The sequence below is a fragment of the Hydra vulgaris genome, chromosome 10 (assembly GCF_038396675.1).
Source record: "Hydra vulgaris chromosome 10, alternate assembly HydraT2T_AEP".
Classification (NCBI taxonomy): Eukaryota; Metazoa; Cnidaria; class Hydrozoa; order Anthoathecata; family Hydridae; genus Hydra; species Hydra vulgaris.
In genome coordinates this window covers 49,872,097-49,886,493 of record NC_088929.1, presented here as the reverse complement: position 1 = coordinate 49,886,493, position 14,397 = coordinate 49,872,097, and the positions used below count along the sequence as shown (strand labels likewise).

General features: G+C 28.7%; 1 protein-coding gene across 7 annotated transcripts; it reads left to right on the top strand.

The window, feature by feature from the left end:
• The first annotated feature begins 4,740 nt into the window (after positions 1-4,740).
• LOC136086019 (uncharacterized) lies at positions 4,741-12,215 on the top strand. Of its 7 annotated transcripts, none has more exons than XM_065808227.1 (13): positions 4,741-4,883; positions 6,090-6,149; positions 6,310-6,438; positions 6,562-6,725; positions 6,851-6,961; positions 7,068-7,220; positions 7,295-7,515; positions 7,939-8,360; positions 8,502-8,749; positions 8,989-9,164; positions 9,245-10,947; positions 11,092-11,228; positions 11,394-12,215. In XM_065808227.1, exons 1-11 carry the CDS (start codon positions 4,799-4,801, stop codon positions 10,137-10,139), a joined length of 2,664 nt encoding a protein of 887 aa, XP_065664299.1. In that variant the 5' UTR covers positions 4,741-4,798; the 3' UTR covers positions 10,140-10,947; positions 11,092-11,228; positions 11,394-12,215. The 7 variants fall into 7 exon arrangements, with proteins under 7 accessions (XP_065664299.1, XP_065664301.1, XP_065664302.1 ...); XM_065808229.1 differs by having other exon boundaries at positions 11,347-12,215; XM_065808230.1 differs by lacking the exon at positions 6,310-6,438.
• The last annotated feature ends 2,182 nt before the right edge of the window (positions 12,216-14,397 follow it).

Genomic DNA, 14,397 nt, shown 5'->3' with positions numbered 1-14,397 from the left:
ATAAACAGGGGAAGATGAATCATTCCAGCTATACTTTTTTGTCGACCCCTCTTTTTCAATAAGTCTTTGTTTGATAACAGATACTTATGGAAATCATAAGTTAGAAAATTGGTCAAGGCACAATGATTCATTATCATAAAAAGGGGGTTTTCCATTTACAAATAAAATTGAGTTTTCACCTTAATCCAAGTAAAGATACTATCTAGTTTCATCCAACTAAAAGCTTTTATCTTTTGGTATTGGGACTAATAACAGGTCAAAGGTTACGTAACTTGCCTAATCTAGACTTATCATTGTAAGATGCATTAGATAAATAACTTATTTATATAATGCATCTTACAATAATAAGTCAACTAAAATAGCAATTAATAGATATATATTACAGATATAGGTATATAATAATTAATATATATATATTATTAAATAATAAAAAAATAAATCAAAATAAACAAACTTCCAAATGTTAATCTTACTTAATAAGATTAACATAAGGAAGTTTGTTTATTTTTTTGAAAAACAGAAATATATGATCCAGTTGGGCAAATTTTGAATTTGGCTTCACAATCATTCCTCCATTTCTCTAACTAGAAAACATTTTTTTCGACGACATTATTGAAAGTGCAGTAATTCGTTTACATTTTCATCTTTTTTTTTTTTTTTTTGTTACAAAATAATAAATATTAACATTTTTTACATACTATTTCTGCATTAACAAATATGCTTATATTGTATACAATAAGTTTTAAATTTTTTTTCTCATTGTACATATATTTCCGTTTTTATATATTTATATAACATACGTTTATGATATCAAAAAGCTACATAAATTTAACAGAGGTTTATCCTAAAATACTCAACAATATATATGCTTTCATTTTTAAAATAATTACTTGACCATAAATATGTATTTTTTTTTTTTTAAGTTTTTGTATTTTTTAATTTTTTAGTTATTGTATTTTTTATTTTTTTGTGTCTTTATTTTTATATATTTTTTAATTTTTTGTTTTTTTATTTTTAAGTCGTTGTGCGGAAAGAAATCGGGAATATGGAAAAAGGTTTTAGAAGAAGGTAGTTAAGATTAAATAAATATATTTAATAAAGAAAGATTTTTTTAAGTAAAATAAAAATCTACAGAAAACATGCAAATAATAAATTATAAATCATAAATTAAGAGCTGGCAGTGATTGTATAATCATATATAACAACATTTTTATTGTAAAAAGGAAAATATATTTGCAGGGAACGGGAACACTTAACTAAACATTTAGTTCTTGCTATGAGCCAGTGTATTAATTTAGCTCATATGTTTAGTTTCAGGTTCCCATTCTCTATTTGACAAAAAACGTTTTTAATACAAAAATTTGACAGAAAATGTCCGTGGCATTTCTACGGACATGATAACTATATTTTAAAATAATAATATTCCTGATGTTTCTGGAAATTATCCTGATCTCTGCCATTGGATTAATTTTCGAATTCTTAAACATATGCTGGCATTTGCTGTTCCATATTTCACTCATTATGGTTTGAGTGACTGTCAACAGCAGCTACGAGGTAGGGTTTTTCTCCGATAAGTTCGCTGTTTCAATCGAGAAAATCAAATTTATGAGAAAAATTGTTTTGGGATGTCAAGTAGTTATAAACATGTTTAAAATACTCCCATATTTCAACAGAAGAAGGACAGTAGGCAAAAATATGAAGCTTGTCCTCAATTTTACCACAAGTTTTGCATTTGTTATTTTTAACGATATGTTGCCTTGTGCTTTTGGCTAGCAAGGCCGCAGAAGGTAGACTGTTGTGTAGAAAACGAAAAAGGATAATTTGTGTCGGTCCGCATGCGTGGGAAGTAAAGTTTTTTTTCCAAATTTGGGTACACGGCATTGTTGTTTTTGTTGAACTGTTCCAGAAAAGTTCTGCTGACACGACTGTCTTTTTGTTTTTTGGCACTTCTAAGTAAATTTTTTTTGTGGATTTTAGGGGGATGTTAAACATGGACCTATTTTTGCCTATTATTTCAATTGTTATTTTGTAGTACTGAGATGTTTTGTTGTCTCAGTGTTTTGGAAAATTGTTCTGTTTTAAATAGTTCCAGCTTTGGTTTTGGTTTGTAAATTTTATAAGTGAACTTGCCAACCAATAGTTTGAAAAGTAGTAATATTCGTGAGATTTATCCTCTCCGCATTCCTTCAGTTGAAAGAGTGTTTTGAGGCGAAGTGCAAGACTTTGCTCCTTTGGAGATAAAATTCCGAGATCCCCGCTTTTGACGGGTAAAAAAAGTGCCTCTCTCTTGACAGGATTAAAATTAGTCTTTTGCCATAGATTTTCGAAAATGGCTCCGTGCAGACGTTCTATTACCCATTCGGGAATAAGCAGCACGTTTGCAAGACACCACACTTTTGACATTGCTAGCGTATTTATCAACATAGTCTTTCCTCTAAGTGACAACGTACGTAGTCCCAGAAACTTGAGTTTTTTCTCTACTTTGTTTAGAGTTACTAGGCAGTTGAAATCGGTAGTATTACTCAGTCTGGTGTAGAAAGAAACAATAATTTGAAACCGGTGTTATTGTTACACTCTATGTTGTCCAATTTTGGCAAAAAAGTTCGAATCGTCTGCGTACTGCTGCAATTTAAGGGGTTTCGGTGTTCCTGGTAGTTAGAAACCCTCTATTCTGTTATCCGCTCTGACCAACAAAGCAAGAGCTTCGGTAACAAAAATGTACAGCAGAAGAGAGAGAGAGGGTCACCTTGTCTGACTCCCTCTTTCCGTAGGAAAGAAGACCGACTAAAAACCGCAACTCAGAACAGATGCCGAAACTTCTGAATACTGAGTTTTAACAAAAGATACAAAATTTTCTCCGAGATTGAATTTTTGGAGAACTTTCAGTAGACATGCACGATTGACTTTGTCAATAGCCTTTTCTTGGTCTATAGATAAAATGAAACTAGGTAGATTTTTTAAAATATGCCAAAAAGTTTTGTAAAATTTAGCTGAAAGTCCGTCATAGCCCAGAGATTTTCCGTTTTCAAATTTAAAAAGGGCTTCTTTTAGTTCCGCGCCGGGTAGGCAAATGTTTAAAATTTGGTTTTCATCATCTCTTAAACGTTTTAGTGATGTGTGATAAGACATAGTTTTGGCTGTCTCTGCATAAATTAGTTTTGGTGTAAACGTTTTTATAATATGAAACCAGGGAGTTGAGTATTTCACCAGGTTCACTCGTCAATGTGCCGTCATTCTTGCGAATTTCGGTAATTGACTTATTCCGCTGTTGAGTTTTTTCCAAATGATACAAAAATTTTGAAGGTTTTTTTTCTTCTTCGATTAGTTTTTGTTTCGTTCAAATAAACGCTCCTGGAAACTGGAGCATCGCGTTATTCTTTGATATCATCTAAATTCGGGTTAGCGTTTTGTCGCTCCCGCTGGATTTCGTTTTTAATCCTTTTGATGCGTTTTATGTTTTTGGCACTTTCCCGCATCGATATATGTTGTAACTCAGCCCTAAAGAAAAGTTTACAGTCGTCCCACCATTTTAAAACTGACTTATAGGACCGTTTTTTAGTTTGCCAATCTTGAATTAAAAATTCAATTTTTTGCCTATGCACCTCTATTTCCAATAAAGAACAATTTAATTCCCAGTATTTTGGTCTTCTCCTAGTTTTACCAAAATTGACAGTTGCTGACACGAACTCGTGGTCGAAGAAAGGGTTGGTGAGAATCTTGGTGTATGTTATTTTTTTGGCGACTTTATCAGGGCAGTAGATTCTGTCGAGTCTACATTTAACCGTCTGATTGCGCCATGTGAATTCTCTTTTCTTAGGAAACTTATAACGAAAAACATCTAATAGGTTATACATACCTTGGAAGACGCCGAGTTTAGCAATGCCGTTAGTGTGTTATTTAGCATTGTTTGAGCCTTCTGTGTCAAGAGGCAGACTTTCGACCATGTTGAAGTCTACGACCAACAGACCAGGTAGTCCTGTGTCCTGTGAGAAGTCTCCAAGGCCGCCGAAAAAAAGGCGCTTCTCTCTCGGCACATTAGGAGCATAAATATTCAGCACATGCATTTCGTGTTCATCAATTTTTATCATGGCGTTAAATATTCTCCCGTTATTGTCCCTTTTTAGTTCGTTCAAATAAACGTTGGATTTAGAGACAACCGCCACCCCACAACAGTTATGACTCGGACCGGAGTTCCAAATAGAATCGCCAGTCCATTCGTCGCTCCGGTCCGGATTTTGTTTCCTAAAGGAGGATAAGATCAAAGGAGAAATTTTAAGAAACCCAAAAAAGTTGTAGCGTTTGTCTAGGTCGTTTATAAACGACCAAGACAAACGCTACAGCTTTTTTGGTTTACGGTTTAAATTTAAACCGTTTATGATGCACGTTAAAATATTAATAGCCATGACGGAGAGGATCAGCTTTCCTATTTTTAATACTCGTAGCTTAAACATAAATATAATAACTTTACAACCTGATATAATAATACTATCATATAAACCTTAACCTTAACGCACAAGTTCTCTAATAAAATTTTGCAATACAAACAGCTGAACTCACTAAAGCATAACATTTTACGCAATAAGCGCGTTCTACAACAAAACAAATTAAAACAGCTTACGCGCCTTGGTTAGCAGACTTTAACATCTCTCAGAATTAGGTCGTATTTTTCGGTTACCGTTTCTAATTTTGTATATTCTAATAACCACGTGACAACCGCGACATAGCCATTAAAAACATTTAATAGTTTAACTGGATTTTAAAGATTAATAAAAAGTTTTTTCAATAAAAAATTAGGAGTATGGATGAATTAAGTAATTTTGAGAACAATGTAAATATGAGTAGTTCTGAAGATACTATTTCAGATGAAAGTGAAAGTATAACAGGTTTTTAATCTGCATTTTACACGTATTACGTGTAATCCTAATTAAACATGACATAAAGTTTATGTAATGTTTAATTAATATTACATAAACCGTTTTAAAAAAAAACGTTCGTGGTAAACGTTATTTTTTTTTTGTTTAAATAAACATAATCACGTCTTGACAGCGATATTTAATAGGATTAGGTTATATTAAATTTTTCATTAAATAGTATATATGCAATATATATATATATATATATATATATATATATATATATATATATATATATATATATATATATATATATATATATATATATATATATATATATATATTGCATAGGTTCATCAGGAAGAATCTTCCTGATGAACCTACTGATGGAGAAACACTGTGAAGAAGAAAGAAAAAATTAGATGAGTGTTTTTACTAATTTATTATTGCACTGTTCTTTAAGAACATTGAGCACTCTGTTTGTAGAATACACTGACATAATTTATATATTTATATATATATATACATATATATATATATATATATATATATATATATATATGTGTGTATATATATATATATATATATATATATATATATATATATATATATATATATATATATATATATTGATATTTAAGGCTGTTTTGTATTATAATAATAAAACAAAACTCATAGTCATAAAAGAGTGCTCAATATTAAAAAGATATTTCAAATAGAGCGATATACATATATATTAACGAAGAAAAAACAACTTTTTCTATAATACTTTATGGTACTAAAGTACCATAGAAAAAGTTGCAACTGCAACTTACAACTGCAACTGCAACTTACGTCTGCAACTGAAGCCACCGCGAACGCGACTGGAGCAGCCTTCGACTTGTACGCGTTAATGTACTAATTGACTCACACTGTAATACCATATATAGAAAATACATACATACGAATTGTATAATCAATTTCCTACATAAAAATCCATCACATCCATGTTTAGATGTGAATGCATATAAACTGGTATACTGCGATTAGTTCTTAAAAATCGAGTGCGTCTAATAATTTGGCCAGGGACTGTATATATTTAAGATATAATTAGATGTAGTATAATAAGAAAGTATAGATAAAATACATTTTATATAGATAAAACGCATCCACTATATTCAGTTTACAGATCTAGTTTGTTCTAATATATAGTTGATTTTAAAATATTTTTACTCACTTACATGTTTTTTAAATTAGAAAACACCGGAGAAGATACAGGTGCTCAAGATACAAATTCTGCAATTTGCATTAATAAAGGTTTGTCTAATATTTAAATAATAAATAAAAATGTTATATATATATATATATATATATATATATATATATATATATATATATATATATATATATATATATATATATGCATATTTATATATATGTTAAAACATTCTTATAATTGTTTAATAATTTTATATAGATGGAAAAAAACAACTGATTTATCATTGTAAATCCCATGAAGAAGCACTTCAATATGTAAAAAAATATGAGCTAGCAACAACAACACGATTTGTGGTGTTTAAGGCAAATAAAAATTTTGGAAGGACTGGTGTGCTGGTTTTTTAATATAAAAATGTTCAAATTAATATATTTTAAATTATTTTAAGTCAGTTTTTTTTTTAATTTTTTTATATTTTAATAAAAAAAACTGATAAAAAAAGTTATGCTTTAGACATTCTTACAAAGACTCATAATGTACTTTGGGATGATTTTGCTATTCCTTATTCTGGGATGCCTTTTATAATAGTTTCAAGTAAAGTTTTAGACTGTCATCATGGGTTCGACAGAAATATTTCAGTAAAAAAAAATTATCAAGTAAAGAAACAAAAAACTAATGTAATGCATTACTTTTAAATCTTTGGTATCATTCTTTTCTTTAATAACTTTTAAAATCAAAATAAATTTTGAAAAATAAGTTGTATAATCCACCTTAAATGTACTGTATAACTGTTTGATTATAGATGGATGATCACTGTTTTCAAAAGAACTACGTTGTTTTACAAGATACTAAAAAGTTCATGTGTCCTGCTAAAATCAATATGAGAGAAATATTGCAATTTCCTGATTTTAAGGTAAAAATAGGTTTAGTATATAAGTTATTTATAAAGTAATGATATGTTTTATATAATAAGTACACCTAAAACAGTAAAATTTTATTCTCACTTTTTATATATTTAGATATCAGAAAGGTCTGTATGGCGTCAAAATAAAGCCTCAAAAATGTTGCGTGAAAAACTAAAAACTTCTTCATTAAATGAAATATTTCATATAAGAATAATTGTAGTTGCTATTGACGATGTATCATGTCATGATAAACATCTTTTTGGACCAGTATAAAAAATAGTTTTATTCTAAATTGCAGATAATCATTCAACCAATAAAATTATCATTATTATTTTTTTAAGGCTGAACTGATAGCTCAAAGTATTGATCCTCTAATTTCTAAAAAAATAGAAGAGTATGTTATGGAAGGAGTATTCAATGTAAGAGAGATGAAGCGTCTCCTTCGGATCGCTGTCAATGACATTTTTGAAAAAGCAAATCTTCCCCCTCCAAACAACAGAAGGTTCTTCCCCCGTGTTGATACTATAAGGTCACATATTGTTAAAATCAAACAAAAGTTAAGGTAATTTAATAACTATTAAATTAGTAGTTGTTAAATAATTAATTTGTAGTTTTTAATATAAAGATAATTTTTTATTTATTGCTAAATGTTGTAATTTTAGGCAAAAATGCAAATCTTTCATTTTTTTATGATCAGAGAAAAATTTTGACGGCTCCAGAGTCAATTTGCGAATCAAGACCTGCTGCAATTTGAAACTAAAAATGCTGATTTGCAGGGCCCTAATATATATATATATATATATATATATATATATATATATATATATATATATATATATATATATATATAGATATATATATATATATATATGTATATATATTTATATACATATACATTTTAATACTTTTTTTTTTAGTATTACTACTATTATTATATATGCATGTGTAATATATATTTTAACAATAACATACTTAAATTGCCTAGGTATTCTTTAATTGATCAAGAGTGTCTTTTAAAAAAATGTGATGAATGGAAAAAAAGTAATCCTTCCATAAAAGTGTTTCTCCGACCAAAATCTGAAACCATAAGCAATGTCAGTGAAACATTTCTTTTTGTTTATCAGTCACTCTGGCAACAAGAGCTTCTTCTACGTTACGGAAATGAAATAGTGCTTCTTGATGCTACCTACAGAACAACAAGGTATTCACTTCCGTTATTTTTTTTAGTGGTGAAGACTAATGTCGATTACCAAGTTATAGCTACTTTTGTAATTGAAAACGAAACAAAAAGGTCTATCACAGAAGCATTAAATATAATAAAGCATTGGAACACATCATTTAATCCTGCTTTTTGTATGACTGATTATTGCAATGAAGAAATAGAATCATTGCAATCTATTTTTCCAGGTAAAAGGTTTATATTTGTCTAAATATACTGTTCAAATTGATATTTTTTAAATAACTGCATAAAAACTTTAATTAGTAAAAATAAATAATGGGTTATTGTCTAATAATTGTTCTTTATGAATGGTGGTGATTATTCTTTAGCTTGTCGAGTTATCATATGTGATTTTCATAGAGAGCAGGCATGGGATCGCTGGCTTTCCAAAATCAAAAATGGCTGTTCTAACTTTAAAGGCAGCATAATTTCATTGTTGCGCTGTGTTGCCACAGCTCAAACTGAAGATCAGGCAGATGCTGCTATTGAGTCACTACATTCCTCAAACTTTTGGCTAGATGAAAAATTTTATAAATTTAAGAAATATATTACAAATTATTGGTTAAGTATTAAAGAAGTAATTATGTTATTTACCTTACTATTACCAAAGCTTACTAAATCTCTCTTTATGATCTTGATTGTAATGTATATGTCGATTGTAATGTCATAACTTAATGATAATGTTATTTTAATGTTATGTTTATATTATTCATAATTTTTTTACTTTTTATCTGTCTTTTTAGATTTTTTTTCACATTAATGATTCTTTTCTTATGTATACGATTTTAATTGGTATGCTCATTTTATTTTGCCTAGAAATGGATATGGGCTTATCGTCGGGATCGGTTGTTAGTAAATTTGAATACCAATAATGGGGTTGAACGACAAAATGAATCATTCAAGTACTCTTTTCTTCAACGGCATAAAAACTCTTCTATTACTGGCATGCTAACTGTGTTAATTGAGGAATTCTTTCCAGATAAGTTAGATCAGTAAGTATTTAGTTGTCAGTTATAACTATTCTCAACTTCAATGCAATTGAAAAAATATATACTTTATTTATGCATTTTAGTTATTCAGAGTCCAATTTCAAAATGAATTGTCAATACAGACGCTATAGTAGCAACATACCTGAATACTTACATAATAGGCCACACCATTTTGTTAAACATTGTTTGCAGAAAATTGATTTGGCTAACAAAACTGACTTAAATGGAGTAATACTAAAGGAACATGGAGTGTTTAAAGTGAATAGCTTTTCAGATAAAAATAAAAACTACATGGTTTATTTCGGAGATAAAGACACAATGCCAAAATGTACCTGTGTTGCCTGGTTGCAATCAGCCTACCTTTGCAAACATTTTTTCCTAATATTTAGAAAATATCCACAGTCTTGGTCTTGGCAATCATTATCGTCTTTATATAGGGAATCCCCTTTTCTAAATATTGACATTAAAAATGACTTGATATTAAAGGAACCATTAATATATAAATGCAATCATGTAAATAATAATATTGCTGAAATTGATATTACTGACAATAATACTAACTCTATCCTTTCAGCCTCTGATACAGTATCTTCAAAACCTTCTGATGAAATTACTCGCAAAAGGGCTTTTGTTGTTTCGGAAGTACGTGAAATGCTAACAACAATTAAAACTCTGACTTATGATTTCGATGAAGCATCTGAAGAAATTTCTGATTTACATAAAAAACTATCAGACATTCTTGAAACTCTTTATCGTGCAAGAAAAAAAGAAAAAGGTCTACCTGTTAGGGCTGAAAAAACCAATGACTACATACCCAATAACCTAACAAAAGTAGTTGAAATACCTAGTATTAAAAAAAAAAAATATCTCACCGATTTGGAAAAAAAAAAGATTTATTGCTCTCAATGTGTAGCATCGAAGCTGATTATGCTGTTCATGAAGCACCAATACAGGAATTTATTATTACTGATGATATAATAGCAGGGCAATCGACTTTTACAACTGGTTTGATAGATTCGACAATTATTGAGAACTTTTTAACTGATGGTGATAACCAGAAGGTAACTTCAAGTCCTATACTTAAAGCTAAAGATTTAGAAGGTGTTTCAAATATTGAAAATATTTTATCTGGTGATGATAACATGAAAGTTACCTCAAGCCATACACTTGAAACTAAGGATATAGAAGATATTTTAAATAACAGAATGTTATCAGATAGTGTTATTCAATATTTTCAAAATTTAATTAAAAAAGTTCATCCATCTGCAAATGGGTTGCAAGATCCAATACTTGGACAAAAACTTTTCTTCAAGGTTCAAGGTTGTCAACCATTTGTTCAAGTTTTGTATAATGGACATCATCACTGGCTTGCTGTTAGCACATATGGTTGCAAATATGGAGAAGTGTATGTACTTGACAGCAATTTTCATGAGTCTTTGTCATTAGATACTCAGAGGCAAATATGTTCTCTTTTAAATTACAATAAGTCAGTAATTAAAGTAAATGTATTACCAGTTCATCAACAAGAAGGAAGTGTTGATTGTGGTTTGTTTGCATTAGCTTTTGTAGAGTTTATTTTATCGAACAATAAAAATCCAGTCGATGTTTGGTTCAACCAAAAAAAATTTCGATGTCATGTTCTTGAATGCTTAAAAAAAAATGTGATGAGACCTTTTCCCCTTTCAAATACTGCAAAACATAGATGTAACCCAAAACAATTTTCTTTAAAGCTATACTGTTCTTGTAGAATGGTTTGGACACAGTCAGATGGTGCTATATATGGAAAGTTAGTTTTCATAAATATTTTTATGTTCACATGTAAATATATATATATATATATATATATATATATATATATATATATATATATATATATATATATATATACATATATACGTATATACATATATATACAGATATTCTTTTCTAGGAAAATGGTTCAATGTTGGAATTGTCAAAATTGGTTTCATCGAGATTGCGAAAAAAATCAGCGTTGTTTTGATAACAAAAATGAACTTTGGAAATGTCAAGATTGCTACAGAAGATTGGCAAATAACTAATGACTAGGTAAATAAGTTTATAATTGCACAAAGCTTCTTGAATGACCTTTACTAGAATTAAGTTGAGTTCTACACAAAATTTAATGTACTAATTAATTATTATTAGCATTTTATATTATATTTAGACCATATTAAATTCCTACCACTGCCATATTAAAGTCTTATATTTCAGCAAAGAAATCAGAGATCATTTTCCAGTTCTGGGAGAGAAAAATAAACAAATGATAAACGATGCTACTTCGAAAAACGGTTATTTTCATAGCCACATTTTTTTAAGAACATTATGGCAGCTGAACATTTGTTAATTTACAAGAGTGCTTCAGGATAGTAAGATTAAAGAAGTTAAGTTTAATTTTTTTTATCAGTTTATAATGAGATACATTTAATTCATCATTATATAATGCTTACATGTATACTAAATAATATATTTTCTTAAGATGCTTGTCTACCTTTGCACACAGCAAATATATTGTCAAATATATTTGCTGTGTGCAATATAAGTCAAAAAGTATCTTCGTTTACAGTAATTTCGTAACAGATATGGATTAAATTGTTAAGAAATGAGAGAATAAATCAATGGATTACTCCTTCGCTACAAATTAGCGTAATACTTTTGTTAAGTTCACGGAGTTGACACGTGAAGAAAACCTTTTTTTTTTTCATAGATTTCAGTATTATAAAATAATTGTTTGTTCATGTTTCATAAAATTCAGCGTCACATTTATTGACACATAGTTCAACATTATTCAAATTTATGTTTATTAAAATTTAAAGAAAAATTACTTAAATGTTTAGACTGGAGGACATTAAAACCCGTTTCAGTCCCAATAATAAAGTAGAATATATTGGTTATCAATCTATCAACAATCATATTCTGGCAGTTTATGCAAGATGTTTATGCCCTACTGTACGATAAATTGAATATTTACGATTTTTGTTACAAAGTGTTATTTTTTATTTTTATTTTAATAAAGGTCTATTTCTCTTGACCCAATCTAAAGACTTATTTCTCTTGACTTAAACTAAAGATTTATTTCTTTTGACCCCATTCAAAAACCGACTGATTCTAATACTAATCGATATAAAAAATTTGTTCCTTTTAAAATAAATATTACAAAATGTTTTGGTTATGTTTATTTTGTTATACATCATGGCAATTCGGTCAGGATAAACTAACTAGTTTTTTATTTTAATGCTACGAAGTATCCTGTGACTTCAACATTCTATCCGTTAAACTTACGGTATGTTTCATTCGTGTGGGTAAAGTGACCCAATTCAAGTCAATTATCAAGTTCCATTTTAAATTTAAATTCTTGAAATATAATACCTGAGGCAAGTAAGATATTTATGTTAATAGGTTTGTATCATTTAATATAAATTGTTTATGTTACTTTCATGATAAAATCTAAATGTTGAAAACAAAAAGCCTAAAAACATTTTTCGCTTAACAATATCAATAATTATTTAATATATTTTAAAATTAACTTTGTAATCTAAACAGTTATCGTTTATAATATGAATATTTGCATTATTTCCGATTTGAAACAGAATTGACTTGAAAAAAAAATTCAAAGTCTGATATTTAGTCAAAGTTGTAGTTATTTTTATAAGTTTTGTTTATTTCTGATATTTCGTCAAAATTGCTGTAATTTGGTCGAATTTGTTTACCTTTGTTATCTTTGTTTGTCTACGCAATTTTTATTATAAAAAATATATAACATTAAGCCCCGAGTGCTGAAAGGTATATCTTTCTAACATTGTATGATTGTATGGAAGACCTATTTGTTTAGATATTTTTTGAAAAAAATTTTGCAAAAATGTTGCTTTTTTTAGAAACGAAATTGTAAAGATGTGGCCGGAATTTGGAAACTTAACCCTAAAAGATATAATTCGTCGAATCAATACTCCATTAAATTAACGGAGAACTCCCTTTCACAGTTATTGGAAATAATCAAAAAGCAGCATTAATTCCATTTTTGTAAAAATCTGTTATAAAAAACTTAGGCAAGATTGTTAGGCAACAAAAACTTTTACCTTGTATCACAAACCAGTTTTAGCTATTGTACACCAATCAATTAATAAGATATTAATCAAGCTTTCAGAGTATAATGTAAAATAATTTATAAAGTTACTTTCTTGCAATAAAAATACAGGGTAAGGTAACTTTTTAGACAAAGAAATAATAGCTCACTTGAATGTGCTTTTTAGTAATTTCTATATGTTTCTGTAAAAATCTAAATATGTAGAGCTAAAATTTAACCCTTTTCCTTTTAATCCAATATAGGTTTTGGTGCCGCCCGGACCCGCCCAATAACTACTTTTTTCAATTTAAAAATGTCTCTATTAGTGACCTTTGCTCTCTTTCTTACATATAAATGACTGACATTTTAAATACTGCATAATTTTATCATAAAACAATTTATTTTTTGTGATTTAACACCTTCTATAAAGTACTGTTTAGAAATATCTTTTAAATTGATATAACTTTAAACCTTTCTCAATTTAAATATAAGGATCCGTGGTTCGCGTGAACTTCCTGTTAAATGCTTTTTCGCAGTGCTCTGTGAATGGTGCTTTATGGGGGCAAAAAATAAAATAAAAATAAATGAAAATTAAAAAAAATGAAAAGTCAAAACCGTACATATTTAGAAGTACATGTAAATATTTTTGGAACTAAAGTAGGTAGTCCGCGTCCGCTAATTTGTGTAGTTTATAGCAATCCAGAGGTGTTTTGAGCAATTAGTAAGACAAAAAAAAACTATAAAGATATTATATGTAATTTCGTTTTTGTCTGAGAAGTTACTAAAAGCTCCTCTGGCTTGCAATAAAAACTATACTACACTGGCTTGCAATAAAAACTATACTACACTGGCTTGCAATAAAAACTATACTACACTGGCTTGCAATAAAAACTATACTACACTGGCTTGCAATAAAAACTATACTACACAAATTACTGGTCTTGGATAGCCTACTTTAGTTGCAAAAAAATTTACATGCACTTCTAAATCTGGTATCTACAGGAAATTCAACGTAATATAAAGGTTTGCAATAAGAAGATTTTTTGTTGAAAATACATGTTTTTGTATAAGCATAACGTTTATAAGCATTTGGAGGCTCAGATATTAAAAAAAAGATAATAATATGTAACCATATTGCTGAGCATTAAGTTACTT